This window comes from Ovis canadensis, chromosome 11 (genome assembly GCF_042477335.2).
Source record: "Ovis canadensis isolate MfBH-ARS-UI-01 breed Bighorn chromosome 11, ARS-UI_OviCan_v2, whole genome shotgun sequence".
Taxonomy (NCBI): Eukaryota; Metazoa; Chordata; class Mammalia; order Artiodactyla; family Bovidae; genus Ovis; species Ovis canadensis.
This window is the reverse complement of record NC_091255.1, coordinates 48,969,778-48,995,620: the sequence shown is the minus strand read 5'-3', so window position 1 is coordinate 48,995,620 and position 25,843 is coordinate 48,969,778. Positions and strand designations below refer to the sequence as shown.

Below are 25,843 nucleotides of genomic sequence, written 5' to 3'. Positions count from 1 at the left end.
AGAGCCTGGAAGCAAGCTGGCAGGGGCAGACACGTGCACACACGTGAGCAAGCCCACACAGCCCGCCTCACACGAACAGGAAGGGCTGTCCGCCCATGGACACACAGATGGTGAGACAGACAGGTCCGTGCAGCTATACATGAACTGTCCTCAACCATGAGCCAAGGCACCGCATCACGGTAAGGTCCATTTACACCCACACGCTCATCCACATGCCCCTGCTCCTCTGGCTTTAGGGGCCAGGAGCTCACACCCTGCCCGGTGCGCGGCACAGCCCCGTCAGTGGCACTCACACTCCTTGGACATGCCCACTTCGAAGCACTTCTGCAGCCGACAGTACTGGCAACGGTTCCGGGTCACCTTGTTGATGATGCAGTTCTTGTCCCGGTGACACGTGTACACCATGTTCTTCTGGATGCTGCGGCGGAAGAAGCCCTGGGTATAGAGAGCAGGGCGTCAGGTCAGCCACACCCACAGTCGAGCAGTGCTGGCCTATAGCCTCAGTTTGAGGGCTGAGGGTCAGGCGACTACTGTCCCCAAGCCTTTGGCCATCCCCTACCCGAGAAGGCCAGATAAGACGGGGAGAAGGGTACACCTACAAGGATACCCCGGGAAGAATCTGAGCATCTGCTGCCTCCACACTGGGATGGGGAGGGGGCTTCCCCCACCCTGCGCACATAGACCTGGCTTCCTCACCCTGGGGAAGGGGACCACAGGCTGCTGGTGGGTCAGGAAAAGGGGCAGACGGGGCTAGATGGGAGACAGAGCTCTAGAACCCACAGCCCTGGGCTCGGAGTGCAAGAAAAGAAGACAAGCAGGAGGGGCCAGAGAGATACACACACAGGCTGGCCTGGCCTGACAGGTGGAGACATGAGTGCTCACAGGCAAGGCGGCAATACACATGTTCACTAACCAGGCAGATGAGCACAGATCACAGGGTGACTAGGTTGGTCAGAGGCTGCCCATGTGGGCTAACAGAGAGATGGACAGATGCCTGACCAGGGCAGACCACGAACAGCTGGTCTGGACCGGACAGACAGACAGAGTCCAAGGCCTTGTGCTTTTTGCCCTTGACCTCTGCCCCACACCTAGTGGCCACTCCACACTGAGAGGGAGCCGTAGGGCCCCAAGCCCCAAAGCTGTGCAGCTTCTGATCCCCAATCCCTGGGGAAGAAACAGGTATACAGAGACTCAAGCCCTGGGGAGAGGAAGCGGGAAGGTCATGCCCACAGCTTCCGGAAAGGTGGCAGTCCCGTCTGCACCCTGGAGCCTAACGTGGGCACATGGAAATCCGGCCAGACGCTGGGGAGCCCCAGCCCGGGCACCTGAAGGAGAGGCCAAGGCAAGGCGCCTGCTCCTGACGGCCTCCTGCCAGGCTGCCATGGTGAGGTGCGGGCAGGCCACCAGGGGCAGGCCTCCTGGGTCCCCAGCCAAGAGCCAGTCGGCAGCCAGTTCACCATGGCAACGCGGGCAGCGGGAGCAGAGCGGGTGTGAGCCCTGCCAGCTGGAGGATGGAGATGCTGGGGGCAGAGTCAGGGCTGGAGGAGGACCTCCGGTTTGGGAGACCCCTGCTCATCTATGGTAAGGAGGTCCTGCTGAAGGCTTCCTCTACTCCAAGGCTGCTGCCACCTTCCGCACAGAAGTTAGAGCAGCAGCTTTAGGGACACCCCCACATTCACCACTACCAGTACAGTCCCCAGACCCGGCAATGGGAACATCCCACTTATCTAATCAGGACTGTCCTTCCCCACGACCCCCTGGACTCACCTTGCAACCCTCACAGGCGCTGACCCCATAGTGGTAGCCTGAGGATTTGTCTTGACAGACAAAGCAAGGCTTGTAGATGCGGGGGAGGGGAGGCGGCGAGGGGGGGCTGGGCACGATCTCTTCGGAACTGCTGCTCTGGGTCTCGATGGCTAGAAAGAGAAGGGCGGTTAGAGAACCAGGCCACCACCCTCAGCATGGCACACACCTGGCCTCCAGGTCTCATCCAGGAGCCTCTCCCAGCTGCCCCAGGGCTGCCAGATGTCAACCTGGGGCAGGGGCAGTCTTGGGAAAGTTGGCACTCCCCCCAGCCAGACTGCCAATGACGCCTCCAGCACCCCATCAGTCCTGCCTACTTTCCCAGGACCCCACCTTCAAAACCAGAAACATCACATAATAAACCATCAGATTAGTAGGTGGATGTGACTATACTGGGTGGGTGCCAGGTGTAGGTGTCAGCCTGGGTCCACAGCCCTGGCCACCCCCCCACACCCAGTCCCACCTCCCCCAGGTGAGGAAGGGGTTAAGGCCTGAAGGAGGGAGGGGCCAGGACAGAAGCTGGGGGCAGAGGAAACTGGGGTCAACAGGATATTCAAAGTTGGCCACTCCCCTACCCCTCTGCTTCCGCTCCCCTCTCCACCCCCACTACCAGCAGCGACAGCCCCTCCTCCGCCCAAGCGATCCCCTGGCCAGGGACCCAAGGCCTGGTGCAGAGTCAGGAACACTGGGGCACAGCAGGCAGGGACTCCCTCAGAGAAGCAGGGGGACCCCGTGGAGACGGGGGAAGAGTCCCTGTGGGCCCCGGAAGCCCATGGCTCTGAGTGCACCCTGGCTGGGGGGAAAGCATGACAAAGGGGGTCTGTTCCCATCAATGCTCTGTCTGTCTGGCCATAGAGTCCATAGTATGTCCGGGTTACTGTCCCCCTCCCCTCTTGTTATTCAGCTCCAAGAGGGCAGCCAGGAGGGTGACCCCGCCAGCAGGGGCAGCCCCCACTAGCGGAATCCTCCCCAGTGCCTGGCCCCATGCCCATCACCCAGGCAGAACAGGGCTGGGCTAGGTGGGGGCTGTCTGTGCCTCAAGCAAGGGCAGCTCCGGGTGCACTGTACTGGATGGGAACTGTGACCCGGCCACCCCCAAATTCCCAAGGGGCCAGTGGCAGCCTCCTGAGGCCTTTGCCAAGTCCACTGGTCCAGGGCCAAGGATGCCTCCCTAAGTAGATAGATCCCTACCTCCTCCCACACCCCAGACTCCTACCTAGCCTCACCCCAAACCCCAGCACACGAGGTTCTGGAATTCAGCAGGGCCCAGAGTTCCAGCCCAAGCACCTCATAGCATCTCACATGGCTCATGTGGCCCCAAAATCCAAGCACAGAGAAAAGCAGCACTCAGATGGGGGGCTGGCAAGCTGCAGGCTACCACCCTCCCCCCTTACCTGCAGACACAACCAGAGACTGCCAGGCGGCCGATGACAGGGAACCAGGCCAACAACCTTGGCAAGGCTTTCCTGGCTCTTAGTTGGGCCCGGGCACCACTTCCCTGGTCAGCCCGCTGACCAGCACTGCTATGGCCCTGCGTCCCTGTCCCTGCCCGGAGAGCAGCCTGCAGCAAAGGGTCAGTGGATGCTCACAGAACACCCCCAGAGATCCAGCCTCTGCTGACCCTCCCCCACTACTCTGCTCCTCACCCCAAATTGAACTGTCCTGGCCTGGTTTTCCCCCACCTCACTCTCCCGGAGGCCAGACAAGCAAATCAGACAGGCGAGAGGCCTGAGAACAGCTGCTGTGGGGGAGCAGGGTTGGGGGGCCTGGGTGAGGCCAGGAGGCAGAGGGGTGAGCGACAAAGGAGCCCTTTGTTGTGCTAACTTTTTCCAAGACGTAAAAGGAGTAACAATAGACAATCCAGACTAGTGGGGGGTGGGGTTGTCAAGGACAAGGGGATGTGGGGGGGACCGTGGCCTAGAATCCGTCAGCGTTCCAACAAGCAGGGGACCCAATAAGCAGAGGCTGGAGGCACTGACCTACCCCCCTCCCATCCGCTCCTATCCAGTCTTTGCCCTGGGCCCACCTCCCCCAAGTCTCAAACCTCTCCAATGGACCAGAAGGCAGGGGGAGAAAGGACAGAGGGAGCTCTGAGTTCAGAGTGGGCTCGAGAGAGGGGAGGGGCATGGACGCACAGGGGGTGCCCGGGTGAAGGCCAGACAGCTCTGAGGCCAGGGACTGACTGGAGGGCCAAAGGCTTGTAGAAATTTGGAGCTAAGGCCAAGTCCAAAGGCTGTTTATGAAACTGGAAGATGTGCTTTTTTAAACTGTGCTTTTTGGCAGGATGGGGGGTGGGGGCAAGATGACCCAAGGTGGGGGGTACAGTTTGGTTTCAGTGAGGCCTCCTTTTGGCCCACCCCATAGCAGCCGGCTGCCTCTGGGGCCGGAACTCTGCTCTGCACCCCCCCACCCCCAGCACACCCCCACCTGTCACCCAGGTAACAGCTCTGAGGTTTCCCACTGTGCCCTTTGAACCCAGAGCCCCGGCCCAGTCCCCACCTCCCCAGAGTGCATCCAGCAGCCTCAGAGGAACAAGGGACACTCTGGGATCCTCCTACCTTCTGCAAAAGTTAGCCTGAACTCTGCACACCTGGGGCAGTAACGACTGCCACGACCTGGCCCCTCCCCAGAGGCCCCAGCACATAGACCTCTCCTCTTCCCGCAGAAGGGCTGCAAGGGAGAAGCACCACGCCTTCTCGGGCTCAAAGTTCCAGCGCCTGGCGGGGGGCTGGCACCGGCCCAGGAAGCCAGGCGTCCCCTCCCGCCCGCGCTGCCGGGCTGCCCCGCCCCCGGCCCCGCCGGGCTGCGGCCGGGCAGGAGGCGCAGAGCGCTCCGGAGTCCCCCGCGGCCCAGAGCCGCTCGCAGGCGCACAAGGGGCCGGTTTCCTGGAGGAGATCAGCAGGAAATCAGCCGGGCCCCCGGCCAGCGGCTCCCCTCCCAATCCAGCTGGCGCCCGGTCCTCTGCAGCTCCCCTCGCAGCCCCCGGGGAGGGCCGAGGAGGGGGCGCCGGGCGCTGGGTCCCGCCCTGCCTCCACCCCGGAGGAGGGTGGGGGTGGCTCTGGGTGCAGCGCTGCGGCCGCAGCGGAAGAAGGCCCCTACCCAGCGGCCGCCGATAACCATCTCTCCCCCTCCCCCCACTAAGGGCATCCACGTGCTTCACATTCTTGGACGTCTGGGAGCGGGCGGAGGCATGAGCGGCGAGATTGGTGGGGGACAGATGGAGACCCACTTCCTCTGTACCCCTTATCCTCTGGCGCCCCAAATCGGGGGCTCTGGCGAGGGAGGCAAGGTCCCCAGGGTCCTAAAGGGTCGGAAGGTCTCCTCCCACAGCCCACCTGCTGTCTCTTCCCACCGTTGGTGGAGGTGGCAGGAGGGAATGGAGAATTTGGTGGACAGGGCCCGGAGGGCTCCTGTCATCAAAGGACACACTGGTGGGTTGGGTAATGACCCCATGTGCTCTAGACTCGCTCAGGTCACCACCCCCAGCCTCTAGGTCCTTCCTGTGCCCCACAACCACCCCCAGAGCCCCCCTCCCAGCCTACACAGCCTTGGGGGCTGAGCCCACTGCCACACACCCACACTCCGACCACAGGGACAGGGCAGCCCAGGCCTCTGGCTCCATGCCGCCCCGTGTCCTCCACTTCCCCATCGCCCGCTGGACTCCAGGATCCCCCAGACCTTGTCTGGCCAGTTTGGGGCCAGGAAGAGCTGAGCTGCCCCCAAGGGCTGGAACCCAAGGTCTCAGATCCTCGCTCCTCCCCAGACCTCTGGCAAAGGCGGCCGAGACTGTGGAGGGAACAACTGCGGCAGCCATACCCCCAGTGACCCCACTCTGGAGGGGGGACACCTTCCTTCAGTTCTGGGAGGATGGGAAGAAAGGTCCTGGTGTATGTCACATTTTCTCACCTGCCCCCTTCTCCCTAAAGTCCACCCAAGAACACCCCTCCCTCCCTCCCACCGTCTGCAGCCTACCAGGCAATCTGCCCCAGAGGCAAAGGTCTGGGGGCAGGACGATAGAGGCTGGGGGTGAGGTGGCTCTAAGATGGGGCAGAGATGGGCGTCGCCCCACCTCAGGTCTCTCTTCCTACGGCAAAGGTGTTGGGGACTGCCCTTCAACCTCCGGCAGCTCGCCAGGGCCCCAGAGACCCACTCCACCCCTCCTCCCTGGCAGGCAGGAGGGGAGGCAGCCAGTCCGGGAGTGGGGTAGAAGCCCCAGGGAAGAGCTGAGCCCAGAGAAGACGAAACCAGAGCCAAGTAACAATAACCCCCTGAGCGCCGTTCTCCCCCTCAGGTACACTACCTCACAGCTGGGTATAAACACGCCCAGGTGTGCACCCCGGGCACTCCCGGCTCCCGCCAAAGCACAGAGCCCCTCCCTTGCAGAGAAGCCTGAACCCAGACCGGGGACAGCCAGCAGAGGAGGTGCCAGGACTCCAGGATTCTCATGGGCGGCCCTTGTAGGGACAGCCCAGCGCCTGCCCCCATCCCCAGGTGAAAACAGGGAAACAAAAGGACACGCTGGGTTGGGAGGGGACACATTCCTCGCTTCCAGAGGAGCTCCAGACCCACAAAAAATCAAGCTCAGCCTCCAGAGGACAAACCGTTTCAGGATTACGGGGAGGGGGTACCCTTCCCACCAGATTAACTTCCCCTCTCCATTCCTGGTACAGCCAAGTATCCAGGACCAAGGCAACCCTCAGATGGACAGGTGGCCCGCCCCAAGGTGTAAGGGTCGGGTAGGGTGGCCGACGGGTATCTGATGGAGTTGCCCCTTCTTGCAGCACCCCACTGCCAACACCAAAGACACGGAGCGCTCCCCTGATACCCACCCAGACAGCACAAGGGCAAGAGCTGGGAGCAGCAGCTGCTGCCCAGGAGGGGCTGTCCCCCAGGCTTTGGCAGGGGTGGGATCAGAGGAGGAGGCCCCTCCTCCGAGAAGCAGACAAGCCCACTCGACGACCTTCACCCCACCCTCCTGGATGGCAGAAAGGACCACTCAGCTGTGAAGCTATTGGATTCCAAGCAAGGAGATATAGGGACTTCACTTCCCCTGCAAGAAGTGGAAGGAGAGATGAGCAAACGTTTCCTGAAAAGATGACCCCCCAAAGTTTCTCTGTCGGAACACAACAGAAATAAGCGCCCAGGGTTACTCGCGGGGAGTCCAATTGTCCAACAAGGGCACCCGACGTTCAGCAAGAGTCAAGGGAAAGTGAAGGGTCAGAGGCAAGACCACCTCACCACGTCCCCAGTCCGCACCCCCTAGTAGCAGCGGAAGCCCCACAGTCCGCCCCCACTCCCACTCCCACAATAAGAGGGGGAGGCCAATACCTACAGTGGTTTGAGCCATTCCAAAGCGGAGTCCGGAGCGGAGTGGAGTAGGGGCCGGGAGCAGGGAGCCCCTTCTCCGGAAGCAAACAGGCCCGGTTCTGGTTATAAAAATCCACCACCAGGAAGGGATTGGGGGTGGGGGTGAGCCCCCCCACGTCCACACTCTCGTACATCTTCCCCGCGAATACAAGAGGTCCGGGCGGGGAAGTCCTGCGCGCCGCCTCCCTCACTCAGTCGGCGGCGCCATCCAAGAGCTGCTGGGGGCGAGGGGCACGTCCCCCCCGCCCCGACTGGTGACCCGGGCCGGGGGCCACCTTCTGCCCTAAGTCCCGCGTCCAAATCGGCTGGCCGCCCTGCGAGTCCCAGGTGAAAGCAGGCAAGTTGTGTGTACTGGGGGAGGAGGGGAGTCCGCCGACTGCCCTCGGGAACGCCCGGCCGAAGCCCGGGAACTCCGCAGCTTCACCTTGAGGGGGCTCCCGTCGCGAGTCTCATGGTGTCCGAGGCAGCGTCCCGCGGCTCCCGGAGCGCGCCGGCCGGGGGCGGGATCGGCGCGGGGCGGAGGGTGACCGAGCACTTCCTCCTCCCCACCACCCCGGGGCTCCCGGGCTTCTCCCGGGCGAGGATTCGGATGAGGTGGGGACCGCGCGGCTCCGCCTCCACCAGGCCCGGGGCGGGCGCCCGGCACTCGGTCTCCGGCGGTGCGCGCCGAGGTCCCCCCACCCCGGGCTGCGCGCCCCGTCCCCTGCGGTCCCACCCCCTTTCCTCCGCCCCGTCCCGTCCAGGCGCCGCCCCTGCCTTAACCCTTTCCCAGCGGGTCCGGTTGCAGCGGACGCCAAGCCGGGAACTGAGAGGGAGAGGCGGGGTGTGGAAGGAGATTGCGGGGAGCCCGGGCAGGGGGAGGACAGAAGAGCGGCCGGAAGGGGGAAAAGGCTCAAGAGCAGGAGTGCGCGGAGTACGGACGGAGGCTGTGTACCGGGAGAGGAGGGGGCTCCACCGGGACGGAAGAGGGACGGGCGTCTCCCCCATCCCAGTTCCGGCTCCCAGCCTCCCCCGTGGTTGGGTCAGTCCCGGGCCCGGCGAAGCTACGGCGAGGGAGGTGGTAGGCGGGAGGAGGGGGGTGGTCCGGTGTCCTCCCCCAACACACCCCCCACCCAGCCCGGGCCTCATTTGCCTAATGCAATGCGGCTGAACTCTCTCTGAACTCGCCTGGCGGCGCCTCACCTCCGGGTGACCCACCCACCGCTGCCCGTGACATCACCCGCCCGCCAGCCCCCTGCCCGGTTGGGCCGCTCTCCGGGAGACGCCGGGAGTGGCGGCCGGAGACGAGGGGCCAGGGTGCTTGTGGCCAAGTGTGAGCGCCTTGCAGGGTGTCCCGGGTGTGACACTGTGCGGTTCGGGCACCGTGTGAGAATGAAACACCCGGCTTGTGTCATTGTCTGTGACATCATGTATGACTCCGGCCACCCACCCGACGGAACCCGAGGCGGCAGCTCCGGCGCTTTAGCAGAAATGCTAGTGCTGAGGAGGGCTCTCCCTCCACGCTCTGCGTGCTTCCGTCGAGCAAAGCCCCGCCCAGGGTGTCTCCCAGAGGCGGAACCACCCTGGGCCCCTCACCGTACCGCCCAGCCCTGGAGTGAGAAAAGGAGGGGCTGATGCCTTCCAGCTGACCACTTCCTCCCGGAAGCCCTCGGGAGGCCTGTTTCACTGGAAGAAAAGCCTACGTTGGGTAGGTCCAGGGAAGTGGGGGGATGCCCTGGGAGAAGAAGACATCTTATTGCCCGCTCTGGCCCTGCAGCCGAGTTCCTCTTTCTAAAAAGGGATAGGAATTTACGTGCTTCCCAAGGATATTCTTCTAAAAGCCAGATTTCTAAATTATGTGGTCAGGTAATCCTCACAGCCACTCTAAGAGATAAACACTATTATTCCTGTTTTACAAATAAAGAAGCAAGGTTAGATCTCAGCAAGGTTAGATGGGTTGTCCAAGATCACACTGCTAATATAGATTATTTGAACTTTCTACCATCAGAGCCCATATTCCCACCATGCCAAGCCAATGCAAAGAAAACTATTTTCTGATCACCTAGGTGGATACAATGGGGAGCCTGCCTTTTTAGACCTTATGGTGAAACAGCCATTTAGCAAATAATCACACATATATGTTTTTTATTGCATATATATATATATAATTGCAAGCTGAGATAACTGGTATTATGACACAAGTAAGCACATAAAAAACAAGTAAGCTTGAGGGAGAATTAATATGGGCACCTAATTTAGGCTGGAGGGTGAAAGCAGAGACCTAAAGAAAAAGTAGAAGTTTAAAAATTAGTTAGGCAAAGAGCAGGAAGGAGTGGAGTTCCAATAAGAGCCTATGCAAGGGTCCTGGGGTTATAAAAGTCGGAGAGCTTACTCAAGGAACTATCAGGGGACTAGAGTAGATGGCATATACAACTCAAGAAGAAAAGGAGCACAAGGCCGGATGGTAGAGGTGGGCTGAGACCAGACCAGGCGGGCTTGCTGAATTTTATCTCAAATGCAGGGAGAAACCACTGAAAGGTTCCAAGCAGAGGAGAAGCAAGATCCGATTTACAGTGTTACAAATCAGCTTTAACCTTGTGAAGCTGTGTGGAGAATGGATGGTAGGAGGGCAAGAGAGCCCAGTCAGAACAGTCCAGGCAGCACACAGGTTAGCACAGCCCAGGAAACTGCCAGCGGTGATAAGTGAGTGAAAGCTACCCAGTCGTGTCCGACTCTGTGCGACCCCATGGACTATACAGTTCAGGCCAGAATACTGGAGCGGGTAGCCTTTCCCTTCTCCAGGGTATCTTCCCAACCCAGGGATCAGGTCTTCCCAACCCAGGTCTCCCACCAGTGGTAATACAGGAAACTAATCAGTGTGTGGCTTGTGCTACAGCAAAGTTCCAGGACTGCAAAGCAGCAAAGTCTACTGGGCTGGGGGACAGGTGGGTGTGGGGCTCCAAAGTGAGGTCTCACCTAAGTGAGGTGTCTGGGCTGCAGAAGGAAAGCTGGGACCTAGAGCACAGATGCAAGCCGTGGCTGGGGATGAGACTGCTGGGGAAGAGGGCAGATTGCTTCCAAGGCCCTTGGTATCTTTCCTCCCAATGACACAGATCCAGGGCACCAGTTATGTGCTAGGCCTTGCATTCGCAGCTTTGAGGTGCTCAAGAATCAGGGACTGTCCCTGCCACCGCAGACCTGGTGATCGAGAAGAGATCTCCCAAATGATTATAGCTCACGGTGGGTATCAGGTGGAGAGGAGTCCCTTTGTAGGAGAGAAATGAGTTTTATAGAAGAAAAAATAAGGACCTGCGGGCATTCAAAGGAGGTGGGGGGTGGGGTGGAGAGAGAGAGAGGAAGAGGGAACATCTATGAAGGTTTCTGGGAAGAGGCGGTATTCAAGATGTTCCTTGAAGGATGGATAGGATTTCCGGAGCTGGAGAAGGGGAGAAGTCAGGGTGAGATGCCTGTTCTGGGCAACAGCAAGGTCACGGGGCAGGTCAGAGTAGAACACAGTGTCCTGGGGCAATGGGAGAAGAGGGAAAAGGAAGGTTCCGGCAGGTTCTGGCTGGCCACAGGGGGTAGCAGGGGAGGTGGGGAGGGCCTAGCGGCAGGTCTGGGGCCCCTGTCCTCCTCTGCCACATCCCCATAACTCCTCCAGCACTGTGTACTTAGCAGGCCCTCAGCAGGTGTGGGCTGAACTGAACTGGCCCCCACTTTTCCCCCCAGGCGCGGCTCCCTCTGGTCCCCGACCCCATCTAGAGGGGATAACAAACAGGAAATAATGAGACCCAGGAGCTGGACAGACATCAGGTCCCAGTACAGGGTGCCATCCCCCAAGACAATACCAGCTCCATGCCCCCACTCCCCCCGACCCCATCATCACTGATTTTACGGGGTACTTGAAGCTCGCCCAGGCCCTCACCAGCAGGCAGGTCACCATGGCCTCCTAGCAGCCTGCCCCAGCAAGGAACAGATTAGGAGTCCTGATTTAAAGAGGAAACGGACTCAAGAGAGGTTGAGTGACCTGCCCCCGGCCACACGGGAAGAGCTGTCCTTTAAAGACTTCTGCCAAAGGGGCCTTGGTCCGTGGGCTGAGATTCTCTGCAACTCAGAAGTAAGAATGGGGAGGGGAGGACCTCTATTTCTGATCTAGCCAGAGCTGAGGGCCTCTGGTCTACCCTGGGAGGTCCGGCTCCATGGGTTATGCCCCACCTTTGAAAAGGGAGAGGAGGAAGAAGGCGTTGTGGGCACCACCCCAAAGTGATTTGGAGAAGGGAAACATTTCCTCTTTCCACAGACACTACCCCTCAAAGGGTGGTCAGGCCTGCACTGGCACATCCCCATGGGCACAGGGCCCTTGGCATGGGCACACACTATGTCTCAGGTCTGGGCCAGCCTAGAGGACAGGCTTCCGTCCCGGAGTCCCCTCCCCCAGCCCATGCTGGGATCTGGCCCTGAGAGGGTCTGTGCACTACCAGTGCTTCGAGATAAAAGGTGAGGGGGCCCCATTTTCATTCAAAACCCCATCCAACAGTCTTTCGGCTGACTCTGCATTTTGGACCCCAGGAAGGGCACTGCTAGCAGTTTCCCCTCCCCCTGGGCTCTCTCCTGTTGTCCAGGGAAAGAGTGGGCAGGAGAGGGAGTGGCAGAGGAGAGGAAGTCTCCCCAGGCTCCCCCAGACCGTAGAGCCGCTCCCCCGTTTCTAGGCATACATAGCAAATGTGTGGATGGAAACGAAAAGTCTGGACCCGGTCTTTCGGGGCTCCCATCCCCAGTTCCTCTCCCCGTGGCTTCCAGCTTCCCTGCCCCCACTCCACAAATGGAAACAAAATAAGAAAAAGAATGTGGCTTTTACACTCGGTTCCTCCAGTGTCTGTCTGGAGATGGGGGGAGGCTGGCCCGCTGAGCTCTGCAAACTCCCGGGGCTGCAGTGGGCTGACTCGGGGGCGGGGACGGGTGTGAACAGATTGTATCCGCAGCTTCCAGGACAGGATGGAGATCTGGCCCAGGCCTCTTATCGCTCTTTCCCTCCAGCCTTCAGGATCAAAAACAGAAGAAGGGGCGTGGCTAGGGGGAGGCCTTCCCTACGCCCCCTGCTGGGTGAAGCCGGGAGGTCCTGAAGCAGAAGCGGGGCTTCCTCCTACCTTCAGCCAGGGAAGCGGGGGTTTCACCATGGCCCTGATCCGCCCCCCAGACTCCTCATACCCAGGGCTCCCCACCATACCCTCCCGGGGCTGCCTATCTGGATGGCAGACAACAGCCCAGCTGTAGGGTCACTCAGCTTAGCCACGTAACCACCAGCGCTGTTTCCTCAGGTGTAAAGGGAGATAATGTCCCTCTCCCAGATTGTCGGGATTCAGATTTGTAAAACAGAGATAAGGTCCCAGGCACACAGTGGGCGCTCCACAGATGTTAGCATCCCATTCTCTCCAGCTCCCACCCAGAAAAGGGTCACGATCCTCTTCCCGTCATAACACCCGGGTACCACGAGACAGCCATGAGCGCATGCAAGACCAGGAGCAGAGTGCATTACGTCGGCGATCTTGCCTAACCTCCGCCGTCTGAGGGAGGTTCTGCTTAGATCCCTGTTTTACAGACGAGGAAACACGCTCGGAGAGGTTGTCACACTTAGTAAATGGCAAAGCCAGAACTCAAGCTACACAGCCTACTCCACAGCAACCCCTCCCACCTCATGGAATTCCCAGGGCAAGCAATAAAAAAAGGCAGGTGCGTTTCCTCTCCAGCCTAGACTAGCGATAAGAAATAGAGACCCTTCCCCCTCCAAACACACAACACAATCACAGACCCCTCCCCCTTACACATTCAGTGCCCTAAGTCACCTCCCCCTGCAGCACACAAACACATTGATACCCCTCCCGACTCTGGATCTGATTCTCCTCAAACACACTCTGACCCTCTCACCCAATACTTTTAAGCCATTGACCCCCTCCCCAGCACACACCCAACCTTGACCTCCCCACCCCTAAAACACACCCAACCCTCACCTCCCTCCCAAAACACACACAACCATCACCCTCCCCACAAGGCACACAGAATCCCAAGCCTCCACAGTAAATACCAGTCCTCAAGAGACCAAGCCTCCAGGACTGGTTTGGAGGGGGAGATCTCGTACCATCCCTGGAACTTCCCACTCTGGCTTCCCGGGAGAGAGAGATAACAGCAGGACAAATACCCACCCGTCGCCACTGACCTAGAGAACAGTTCTGTCCTTCCACAGGCCACTGAGTCTCTGAAGCACACCCAGGGTCCAGCCTCCCCCCACCCCAGCTTGGCGAGAGGGATGGAAGGATGGACAACACCTTTGTTGGCGGCAAGTGGGAGGAGGGGGCCTCCTGTGCCAGGCTGCCTGCAGAATGGGTGGCAGGGGACCAGAACATATAATCACTCCTGGTGGGGATGGGGGCCACAGCTGTCCACCCTCCTGGGAAATGCCTGGCCCCCAGCACTGGCCCTCAGGTGGGGGGAGTGAGGCTGCCTCCAGGTCTGAACTTTGATTTGTCATGCTGCACTACCCAGAGCTGAAAGCCAGGGTTACCAGGTCCCACAGCCTTCCACGAGAAAGAGGGAGATGCCTGGCTCCCTCGGGGTGGATGGGGAGGTTCCTGACCTAAGGGGAAGGAAGGTCAGGGAGAAGCTCAGAAGCTGGGGGTCTGGGTAAGCAGAGGTGTTGTTGTTTACTAGGAAGAGGCAGGGAAACCCACTGGCTCACAGAGGGAGGGGGGCAGGAAGGGGCATTGCTTAACCAGAAATGTGGGCACCCCACCCTGGGGGAAGAAGGTTACCAGGGTGGGAGGTGGGGTACCCGGAAACCCTCCCCACCCACCTCGAAGAAAGAGGAAGAAGCTTGCAACATTCAAAAAGGAGAGCAAAACACTCGCTTGTCCGGCACAAGACAGGGGTCAGGCCAGCCCTCCATGAGCCAGGCCCCAGGGGGACAGCGTCCAGGACCCTGTTCCCAATCACCTGGGGAAGAGCAAGCTGTCCACCAGCACCAGGCTGAGCGCTCTCGGTTTCTCCCTCCCTAAAAACCCCACCCTGGCGGGAAGCAAGACACTCTAGTTCCTGGAACTGGGATGTGAACTCCAGTTCCCACACAGATCCCAGGCACCCCAGACCCACTTGCCCCTTCTCCAGCATCCCCTAACTCAGAGATTGGCCTCTCCCATCACCGAGCACAGACTGAAGACCAGGCCAGAATCATTCTGACTCCCAGGTCACGATGCTGCCCGCTATGCCCCCTCCATGAGAGGAAACAGAAGGTGAGGTTTGAGGAGGCAGCATCCGCCTGCCCCCTTCCCCGGGGCACAGAGGGTAGGGACCTAAAGGAACACAGACTTAGAGCCCCTGCTCTCAGCGGCTGGTGGGGCTGGAGAGGGAGGGGGCCACCGAGCAAGCCAGAGGAGGCGAGCCAGGAAGCAGTGGTGGCGGTGGGCAGCCGGCCAGTGCGGGCAGTGAGGCGCCCAGCCAGGGCCTGCCCCAGGGACAAAGAGACTCCCTGGCTCCGGGGAGAGTGCGCTACCCCCAAGCTAGGAAGGGGGCACTGACCCAGCCCAGCCAGGCGCACAGGGCAGCGGTGCCAGGCAGCTTGCCAGTGGCATGGGAGAGGCGGTGGGTGCCCAGGGCAGGCTGTTCAGTCCCTGCCTGCCAGGAGAGGTGGGACACGTTTCCCAGGTCAACAGCTGACCGGCCAGGCCAGTCCGCCGTCCATGGCCCCCTTCTACGGCTTCCACCCCCTCCTGCCCCAGGCCAGGCCCCGGCTCCCTCCTCCCCCAAACCCTGGCCTGGCGCCCAGCTGGGCCCTGGGGGCCAGAGTTACTGTAAGCCGCCTGGCAGGACCGAGGCCTGGACTCTGCCAGCTGGCCTCAGTGCCGCCACCTCCCACTACCTGGCTCGGCCAGCCAGGGAAGGGTACCGAGACCCCCACCCAGCCAACAGGCGACCCCCCATGGCAGACGGCGGAGGCGGAGAGAAAACACAGGCCCTGCCAAGAGCAGGCCTGCGGCCACAGCCAGAGTCCAGGCCTGTGTCCCCTCCCGGACTCTCCCCCCATCCCCAGGCTGCCTGTGGGGCCCTCTCCTGCCCCGGCGCCCTCCCCACAAAGGGAAGCACCACCCGGCCTGGCCAGCAGTGAGGGGAGGGGGTGCTACTCCAGTCCCTTCTCTCAGAGGCACTGGATGGGGTGGGCTGGAGGTGGGGTGCTGTTCTCAGCAGACCAGCCATCCCCACCAAATGTCGAGAGGTTTGTTTACCCGACTCCAGCCTCCTTGTCCAGTGCTTGGAGCTATTTATAAGGCCCTCAACGGCAGAGCACATGAGGGGGCGCGAGGGGCCAGAGGACAGCATTGTCTCAGCTCTCCACACTCCGTGCCACCTCCCAACAAAAAACACAACCACGGCGATTAGCCTACTGGCCTTTCATCCTCAAGCCCGCTTGTCCAGCAGGTCCCCCCCGTCTGGAGGAGACCTGGCCGCTGAGGAAGAGATGTGCCCAGAGGCCCAGCCTTGGGCCTGCGGCCCTCCACGGCCCCCTCCCACAACACTCCCCGACCCCACTTACTGGCTGGGGATGGCGTGCTATAGCCGCTCACTGGAAGCTGGTGCTGGAGAGTGGTCAGAGCGCCTGGGGGGGAGAGTCCACCCAGCATGGGGGGGAAGAAGAAGGCGTAGGGGGGCACCGGGTACCCATTGAGGTGCCCTCCCCCAGGTGTTGGGCAGGAGCTGCTGTTGCTGGCCATGCCAGGCGGCCACAGTCAGAAGCACAGGCAGACAGTCTGGCGGGCTTCAGGCCGCCTCTCCTCGGGGCATGGGGCCTGGGCCCAGAGGGGGCTCGGGTGGTCAGCCCACCCCCCCTTCTGTCCCGGAGCTGCAGTCCAAGGCCAGCGGGCTAATCTCAGGCTCCTGGCACCCCCACTCTAGGGGGAGCCGGTGGGCTGAGGGATGTCCCGAGAGCCAGTCCTTTAGTCAAGCGGTTCTGCGAGCTGGCACTTTCCCGGGAAGGTCCAGAGCAGGCCTTCAGGATGCCGAAAAGGAAGCCTCTCCTGGGTGGGCCCCGGCTAGGCGGCTGTGGGGGCCATGTCCTGTGATGCTGCAGAGAGAGAAAAGACAGGTGAGTGGACACCGAGGAGCGGGCTCACGGGCATTCCCCGTGGAGCTCCCCAACCTGGGCGGCCGGAGATTTTCCCGTGGCACCCGGCTGAGCAGACAGCTGGCACCATGCCTGGCTGGCAGAAACAGCCTGGGAGTAGGGCCCAGACACTGCTGGGGGTGGCAGGACAGCACAGCCAGGCTGGGGAGACGGGGACAGAGCCCAGAGCGAGGAGGGCCTCTCACCCACAGTCCTGAGAGCAAAGCGTCCACGCTGCCATGCCACCCCAGAGGATTCCTGCAGCAGAGAAAGGCAGCTGGCCCTCCTTCCCCCAAAGCAGGTTACCTGAGGTCAAGATACAGAGAACGTGTGCTTGAGAGGAGGAGGGAGGGGGAGGAAAAGCCGCTTCCCTAAAGCATTGGCACTTCTCAGAAAAATGACTCCTAAGCCAGGGGGCCTTACTTACACCACTTCCCCCCCAAATCCAAGCCTGAGCACCCCAGATGGGTTTGTCCCACAGGCCCAGGGAGGAGGCCCGTTTACATACCTACAAATAGGGAAATGGGAGCTGAGGACTCCTGAGTATCATCTCCATTGCCTAACAGCATGATGGGCTGGGGGTGGAGAGTGTGCCAGGGGACTACCTAGCATGGAAGCCCCCTACTCCCCTCGCCCACAATGAAGAAGCAAGGGAAACTGAGCTCAGACTTCACCCACATCCTCTGCCTGGAGAAGCAACCTCCCTGCAGGGAGTGGGAGGTGAGCAGAAGATGAGAGCCCAGATGCCCCCACCACCATCAGTGTATACACAGATCCACACCCTGTTTGAACAGCTGGGGCCTGAGGATACACAAAGATAACACCGCAGGTAGCAAGAGACAGAGGTGAACCCAGAAATTCCACGACACAGTGAGACAGACAGGCAGCAACAAGAGTAAAGAAAGAGACAGAGAGACAGAAGCATCCACAAGAGGGCCAGGAGGATATATATGAAGAGTATCAATAAACATGCATGTATTTATATATGAGTGTGTGTATACACACACATACACACACCTGTGACATATATGAAAAAGAAAAGAGAAACATGGCTAATCAAAGCCACAATGAGATACCATCTTGCATCCACCAAGATGGCTATAATCAAAAAGACTGATAATAAGTAGGTGAGGATGTGGAGAAATTGAACCTTCATACATAGTTGGCAGGAATGTTAAATGGTACAGCTGCTTTGGAAAACAGCCTGGCAGTTCTTCAGGAGGTTAAACACAGAGTAATACGACCCAGCAATTCCACTTCTAGGTATCTACCCAATTGAAGGTAAAACATTAAGTCCACACAAACACCTGTACCTGGATACGAACCTTCACACCAACACTCCTCATAGCCAAAAGAGTAGAACCGACCCAAATGTCCATCAACAGATGAATGGATAAATAAAATGCCGAACATCCATACAGTGGAATAGTATTCTGCCATAAAAGGAACAAGGCACTGGGACTTCCCTTGTGGTCAGTGGCTAAGACTCCGCGCTCCCAACGCAGGCAGCCTGGGCTTGATCCCTGGTCAGGGAACTAGATCCCACATGCTGCAACTAAAAGTTCCCATGCCGCAGCTAAAGATCCCACACATGGCAACGAAGATGAAGGATCTCGAGTGCCGCAACCGAGACCTGGCGCAGCCAAATAAACAAACACATGAATATTTTCTAAAAAGGGACAAAGTCCTGACACATACTACATCACGGATAAACCTTGAAAACAATCTGCTAGTTGTAAAAGACCACCTGTTGTATGATTCCCTTTATATGAAATGTCCAAAACAGGCAAATCTAAAAAGGCAGAGTAGATTGTGGTTAGTTACGGGGTGGGGGGGTGGTGTGGGTGTGGGTTTGAGGGAAATGGGAAGTGACTGCTGAATGGTATGGGGGCTCTTTTTGGAGTGATGAAAAATTTCTACAAGTGAACGTGGTGATGGTTGCACAACTCTGTGACTATAGTAAAACCACTGAATTGTACACTTTACTAGGTGGATTTTATGGTACACGAATTACATCTCCATAAAGCTGTTAAGGGGAGGAAGGGAAGAGAAAAGAGAAGAAAAGAAAACAGGGCCACAGAGACTCAAAATAAGGATGGCCTCCAACCCCTTCCTCTCCAAGCTCAGGCCATAATACCATGTTCCAAGCTCCAGGCTCCAGGCTCAGACCTGGAGTCCAGGGGACATGCACATGGCCAGCATTTGGCCAAGAACGATGCCTGAGATGGAGGAGTTCTGCCAAGGCCACTGTGGACGAGGCCAGGACTTCTGGGCCCAGCTGTACGAGCCAGCCAGCCTGTGACTGTGCGGGGCTGAGGGGGGAGGTGGGGACAGGTACTTGCAAGGGAGGGGGCAGCTCCCCAGGAGTGAAATCTGGACCTTGTTAATGACCATGATTTTTACTGTTACTAATTATGACCTCCTCAGGGCCTCTCTTACTCCTGAATGAGGTGCCCCCTTCCTTCCCCAGGCCCCCGCCGATTCCCTCCCAGGCAGAGAGGCTGATGTCAGAGGAACAGGGGCCCCACCCATTGGGCCAGCTGCCGACCTGGCCCCCCTACACACCCCTGAGGGGCCCCACACAGGGGAACTCGAGCTAGCACAAGAATGAGGGGCAGGCTCAGCCTCAGTAGTGTTGACAGTCAGACCCTCACTCACTCACACACACACACACACACACACACACACACTTGCAGGCACTTACACACACAGTTCTAGGGAAAGTGTCCGGTGGGCAAGGGCACGTTTGCACACCCAGCCTGTGTGCATGCAGACACGCACATGGCACACGAGGAGGGGGAACCCAGATACACGCTCCCCCACACCTAGGCTCCACACACAATGAAGCCGGCTCCAGGTCTGCATGCATGGCCCAGGACACAACTCCTCACAGACACACAACCACAGCCTCACGGTTTCCCTGGTCCTCACCCAGCCAGGCTGGCCTCTGCACCTGCCTCCCTGTGGGCCAGCCCCCCAACAGAGCAGGGTCCACAAACATAGAGAAGCACTCCAGTGGATTCAGGTCCACAGGGGGGCTACCTCCGGAGGTGAAGCCCAGGAAGCCATTCACTCCAGACTCCAGGCCTCCTGACCCAGCTTTTGGAGGGTGGGGGCGGATTCAGTCTGGACCCTCTGGAGCCCACCCTTACCCCAAAAGAGAGACTAACAACAACCACCTTAATATGCTTCAACTCTGCCCCTGAGAAGTTTGAAACTGGACCATACTTCAAACCTCACTCACAGATACACACCCCAGGGAGAGGCTGGAAGGCGTCCCCCACCCCCATCAGAGCTTCACCAAAGGAGCTCAGCCTGCAAACTTCAATGCAAAGTTACTCAACTCCCTGGGGAAGGCCTTGAGTCAAGGGACGGGGTAAAGGTCACAGAAATGGGCCAAGGGCCAGGCTGGCCAGGGAACAGGGATGAGCAAGAGCAGGGATGAGGAGGGTGGGGTCAAAGAGCCCAGGCGCAGCCTCAGTAGGTTTCTCTGGAACCGTGACCACCCTCGGGGAGATGCCTGGGCCCTGGCCCCCGGCACCCGGGGTGGAGAAGACACTGTCAGAGAATCGAAACCAGCACCAAAGAAAGGGAAAACAAATTACCCACATCCAACCTCCACCCTGTGCCTGTCACCTCCACTGCCCACGGGCACCCTCCCTCAAGGGAGGGAAAAACCACAGGCCCTCACCTCCCATACACCAAGCTCAGCCTCAGCACAGCACAAAGGGGGTGGCAGGAGGGTCGAAGCGCTGACCACCAGCCAGGCACCCCTGCCCGCTGGGGACTCCCCCACCCTCAAAGGTGCCAGGACCCCTTCTCCAGAGTCAGGAGTCCCAGCCACCCGTTCCTTAGGTCCCCAGAGCCTCACATCTAGAGAGAGACAAAAGGTGGCCGAGCCGTGAAGACAGCAGAAAGAACCAAAGGTTTTGAAGGGTCAAATCTCAGCTCTGCCACTCTGGGTGACCTTAGACAAGTCACTTAACCTCCCCAAGCATCTGTTTACTCGCCTGTGAACTGCCTACCTCAACAACTGGCTGTGTGATTTCAGAGATAAAAGTCCTGGAAAGCACCCAGCACAGTGCCTGGCACACAGGAGGTGCTGGGCAACGGGGTCCCCCGCCTCCCCCATGTCTGCCAGCGCCCCCGCAGCGCCTCCCTGGCCCATGTGTCTGCGCTCCCTTCCTTCTCCCTAGCCAGTACTAGTATCTGCTGACGGGGCTGGGCGGGAAAATTACCCATTTTCCAGGGTCTGTTTCCCCCCTAGACTAAGGAGTGGAATGTAGGGAGAGGAATACTCGGGGTGTGGGTGGAGGCCTGACCACAACCCTTTCCCAAATTCCCTTCTTTCGTTTCACAAACCAAAAAAGGGAAACCTTTGGATTTGGGGAGTGGAGGAGGGGAAGAGAAATAGTCGATTTATTCCCCTGCCCTCAGCGAAGGGGAGCCAGGGGTCCTCAAACCCATCTGGCCTTGCCCTCCTCTTCATCTACTTCTCTCTGTTCCCAAGTTCCCCCACAACTGAGGCTCCTAAGGAATAGAGGCCAGGCAGTTCTGGATGGGCCGAGAGAGAAGGGGATAAGGATTGAGGAGCTTAAAAGAAGGGGCGACAGGGGCTTTCCTAAGCATTCTAGACAGTCAATGAATCATATGCAAATGACACCCAAAGCGCAAGCTCAACTTGAGGGTGGGGGGCAGGGAGTCCAGCCCTGGCAGAAGCAAAGACCCAGCCTCTCTGGACCCCCTTCCCCTGCCAGGAGCTGGCAGAGCAGGGCAGGGCGGGACAGGGCAGATTTCAAACCAGAACAGTGGGCTGGAACTATTTATAAACTTTCCAGGAAAACACACACACACACATACACACACAAAGCCACAGCCTCTCCCCCTCCCCCATACTTCTCAGATCAGCAAAGTAATGAACGTTACTCCTTTTTCGCCCTTTTCCAGGGGCCCCTCTCTCTTCCCGGCCATGCTCATCCTCTGTTTACCTTTTGCTCACCCGGCTCTGGGCTGCAGGAAGCCAGCAAGGCCAGCCTCATTTTGAAAGAGACCACCCCAGGCAGGGCAGAGGAGGATCGGCTGGGTGAGGCGGGGACAGGTGGAGGGCATCTCTTCCCCGACCAGTCCTCAGAAGCCTAGGCCTGCCTTGCCAGAGCTAGCAATTGTTTGAAAACCTGCCCCAAGCGCTTGCTGGGCACATCACTGGAGACAGTCAGGGGAGACCTGAAGTCCAGCAGCTGGCCTCAGGATGCTACCACTGCGTCTCAAGACGCAGCACTTACTCCCAAAAAGTGGGTCTCATGTCTCCCCAACTTGTACCCCCCGGCCCAAGCTTCTGTCCCAGCCCCACTGGGCTGCCTGATGTCCACAGGCCATGCTCCCCATGTGACTGAATCCCAGGCAGAAGGCAACTGGATAACTCAAGCCCAGGACAGGCCAGGTCTGCAAGGAGGAAGTTGGGGGGGTGGTCTCTGCTGGTCAGGGCAGTGTCCCAACTCTTGCACCCCCAGGGACCGCACCCCAGAGGCCCATGGGAGATGTGACCGGGGCCTCCAAAGCCCAGGGTGAATGGGGGACCCACTCAGAATCAGAGCTGAAGCCTCCCAGCCAATCTCTCGGAGCAGAGAGCAGGTGAAAGGGCAGGGGGCAGCTCAGGCCTCAAGGAGAGGGACCGGCCCACGGGGAAGGAAGAAAACAGGAAGAGGAAGAGATGAGGCTGCTGAGGCCACAGCCAGACCACAGGAGTATGTGGACCACACAAAGGCAGCTCTGTCCGGGTGGAGGACCAAAGGGGCACAGACAAAAGGGGACCCCCCCAGCTTGGAAACCACCGTCTTGTCTTCACAACCAACCTGGCATGGGGCTTTCCCCACCCCCACCTTGGCAGCTGCCCCCTCACCACTGTCTCCCCTCTCCGCAGGGCAGGAAGTACAACTATCACAATGCGGGGGGCGGCGGGGAGATGGGGGTGAACACAGAGAGCAGAAGGGGTGTGTGTGTGTGTGTGTGTGTGTGTGTGTGCAGGTATAGGTGTTGTGTAGGTGTAAGGCTACAGCAATCTACCCTGCTAACTCCTCAGCCCTGCCCCAGCCCTGGGAGTGCCAAATCTGAATCTGAGGGCAGACAGACTGTCAGCAGCACACAGTGCGCCGAGCCCCCTTCTCAGCATCCCTCCCTAGGGACCGCACTGCAGGGAAGCCGGGAACGCTCCCCCTCCTGCCTCAGGATATCCTTTTGGCTCTGACCGCAGACCAGGCCTGAGTTAGACTGTGCCCCGCCCCATACCCCTCTATCCAGCACCCCCCCAGGAACTTCCTACTCCACACTCGCCTACTCAGTTGGGGTTGGAACTGGGGGAATCTCTTCCCCCACTTTAGCCCCCTGCCGAACAGAGAAGCCCACCAGGGGGTGGGGCAGATGGTCACAAAATCCCAGGACCTGCCCCTTCAGCTGAGGGCCCGTGGGATCAGGGAGAAGTGGACGCAGGCTGTGTGCAGAGGTGAGAGGAGGCGCTGCAGAGCACCACCTCCCCACCCCCAAATCACACAAAACCGGGGATCCTGCCCAGGGCCCCTCCCTACTCCAGCCTGGACCCCAAGAAGCCGCAGGAACTCCTTGGGGAAAGTAGTTTCCATGAGAACAAATGATGGGAGAAGGTTCCTAAGGGAAAGGGGACGAGCAGATGTTCCTAGAACGGGAGTCTTTCTAGGCCAACAGGACCCCCAGGTGGAGGTCTGCACAACTAGTCAGACCCACAGTCAGCCACAGCCAAGCGCAGCCATACATGGTCACAGTCTCCTCGAAACTCAGTCTGACTGGGTGGCTGCGACTCCTTCCCACAGACAGAAGTCTGGGGGGCCATGGGGGATCTGGGGCATCAGAGACCACACACACTCAGCCTGAAACAGCCCCTTGGGCAGGCCCCCTCCAACCACCCCCCCAACTGTGGGCCTAGAGGGAGGGGCAGTTTGCTCCCCACAAGAGCCAGGGTAGTGCCCAAGGCGGCCATCTCCATGGCAACCAACAACAAACATCCCGGGAACCACAGTGGGACAGGAAGTGGCAGTCACGTGACAGGAAGACAGTTTTTTTTTTCAGTGGGGGGGTGATGAAGCTTGTTAGCAGCCCCCGCCCCGGAGGAATCAGCGGTCCCCTAAGTTTACCCCACTTGGAACTGGAGGGAAGGGGGCAGCTGGGAAGGTGCACCCCCACACTGCAGTGGGCGCAGCTGGTCGCAGGGCCGACGGGCCCTCCCTCCCCGCCTGCCACTCATGGTTCTCCCCGCTGGGTCCCCCTCCCTTCCACTTCCTGCCGTGACTGGAGATCAGAGAACTCCCCACCACAGCTTCCCCTTCTCAAGTCTCGATTCCTGGGCTGAAGGTTTCACTGCGGGGCAAGGGACACAAGGAAGGAGGGCTGGGGACCTGCGGAAGGACCCGGGGGACAGAAGCTCCAGGGGAGGGGCTGGGAGGGAGCTACTCCAAGGGAGGTGTGTACACACAGGCACACCAAGAGTGGGTCACGGTGACATACCAGCGGGCGCAGTGACACAGACTGCCTGACCTCAGGCAGCTCTGGGTGGAGGAGAGCAGAACCACTGGATCTGGCGCACCCCACTCCACCCTGGTCCTGAGCCTCCAGGTTCATCTCAGGCGTCTACTGGCCTCCAGGCAGGCGAGGTCCCAATGGTGCCCAGCCCACACCACCTCTCCCCTGCCTTCTATGCTGAGGAATCCCCCTCCCAGCTCCAAGGTGCCCGCCCAGACGAGGGCACCTTGGCCGGAGGTGGGGGGAATGGAACCTCCCGCTACCCCCCTCCCCTTCTCTGCAGATGTCCCAGACTATATTTAGCCCAAACCGGGCGGCCAGCCAGACCCAGACTCCCCACTGGCCCGGAGCTGAGCTCCCAGTTTTTATGCAATTAAAACATTAACAGAGAACCACCCCCATCCACACACCCCACCACCAACAACCCCAGTCCAGCCAGAGCGGCAGAGCTCAGAAAACTTGAACATGGGCAGCCCAGCTCTGCAGCCAGGGATGGGGGTGGGGGTCATTGGGCAAATAGCAATAAATTCATCCCCTTGCCCATCTCCCAGGCCCTACCCCCACAGGCAGGACAGGCACATCATCCACGAGATCAGGTTGACACTTGGAAGGGGAGGGGAGGCTTTCCTGGTTCGGGGCCGGAAGGGAAAGGCATACCCAGTGGGTGGGGGGTTGCCTGGCTGCAGAAATTCCACCTGTCATTTTGCAGCCCCCCTCCCCGGCCAGCTCCAGTTACAGGACTGGGGGTTGGCAACAGGTGCTGGCCAGGCTGGCAGCAGACTAATCCCCATTCGCTCCCCAGGCTGACAGTGGTGCCTGGAGGTCCAGGCAGGGGCCCTGGCCGGCAGGATGCTGGGTAGAAGGAGGCATTGCTGCCTGGGGCCGGGGGAGTGGGGAGCCCAGACCCCTCCTGTAAGACCTGGCCCCCTGGATTCTGTGTGCTGGAAGGTCTGGCGAAAGCAAGGAAACCTTAGTTCCACAGCACCTATTTCATTTCCCCAAGATGCCAGGCGGGCGGGCTAGAGTGTGGGAGGTCTGTCTGCCTGCCTCTTCCTCCTCCTCCTCTCCAAATTCCAGGAACAGGCAAGGGAGGCTCCAGTTGCGGAGAGAGAGAGCAAGCAGGCGGTCCCAGCTGAGAGGGAGGAGGGGCGGGGACTGGAGCGGGAGGCAAGATCCAGACGAAGCAACAGACACCCACACCCAAGCCAGACGGGACAGACACACCGACACTGACACATTCTCACACTCTGGGCCTACTCCTCGTGTGCCGCCCACCCTGCAGGGACACCCAGACTCCCGCAGCCAGTCCTGCCAATCTCCAGAACACTCCCTGGACACACACAGAGATCCAGGACTTCGCCCCCACCCCACATCCCCCCACAAACCCTGTGGGCTCCACACAGCAGCCAGAGGGTGGAGAGGGGAACAGAGGGAGGAAAGACAGCAGACGTCAGAGAGGACGTGTAGCCAAAACCCTGGGAACTGGGGTATCAGTTGCCACACTCCTTTCCCAAAACCCAGTAAGTCAAGACAACCCTGGCCATCTTGCCAGGGGCCCTGCCAGCTTCCCACACTCCCCAAACCACCACCAGGAAGGGGGGCGAGAGGAGATTTATTCATTGCATTGGTGGGGGGAGGATAGGATTACCTTCCCCAGATGCCCATCACCCCTGAACCCAGACTCTGGAAGCCAGAGTCCCAAACTCACCCACTCATACAGCCCAGTCAGGGTCCTGCCCTGTCCATACCACCCAGAAAACAGGGAACAGGGCACTAAGGTTTTATCTGGGGGCAGGCCCCACCCTGTCACATAATTCTGAGGACCACCCACCTAAGACCCTCTAGTCTGATCAAGGAGTGAGGAGGGGGTTGGGGGGGGCTCCCTGAGGGCAGACAGAGCCAGGTTCCAGGACCAAATGATTTAGAGGAAGGGGAGCTAATTAACTGGGGTCAATACCCCCAAAACAGACCCCAAGGGGCACTCAGACGATGCCCTTT

At 59.6% G+C, this 25,843-nt stretch overlaps 1 protein-coding gene across 12 annotated transcripts in view; it reads right to left on the bottom strand.

Moving 5' to 3' along the window:
- The window catches only part of RARA (retinoic acid receptor alpha), a 42,716-nt gene that overhangs the window by 5,928 nt on the left and 10,945 nt on the right, over positions 1–25,843 (bottom strand). For 3 of the 12 annotated variants that reach the window (XM_069543413.1, XM_069543417.1, XM_069543411.1), the window contains exons 2-4: positions 15,731–16,258; positions 1,768–1,916; positions 294–435 (exon numbers count right to left, since the gene is read on the bottom strand). In XM_069543413.1, the coding sequence (XP_069399514.1) occupies positions 294–435; positions 1,768–1,916; positions 15,731–15,908 (469 nt within the window). In that variant the 5' untranslated portion in view covers positions 15,909–16,258. Of the gene's footprint in view, positions 1–293; positions 436–1,767; positions 1,917–4,361; positions 4,927–7,131; positions 8,207–15,730; positions 16,259–16,333; positions 16,810–17,622; positions 18,076–25,843 lie in introns of those variants that run through there. The other 9 variants (XM_069543418.1, XM_069543412.1, XM_069543410.1 and 6 more) reach the window with 9 other exon arrangements.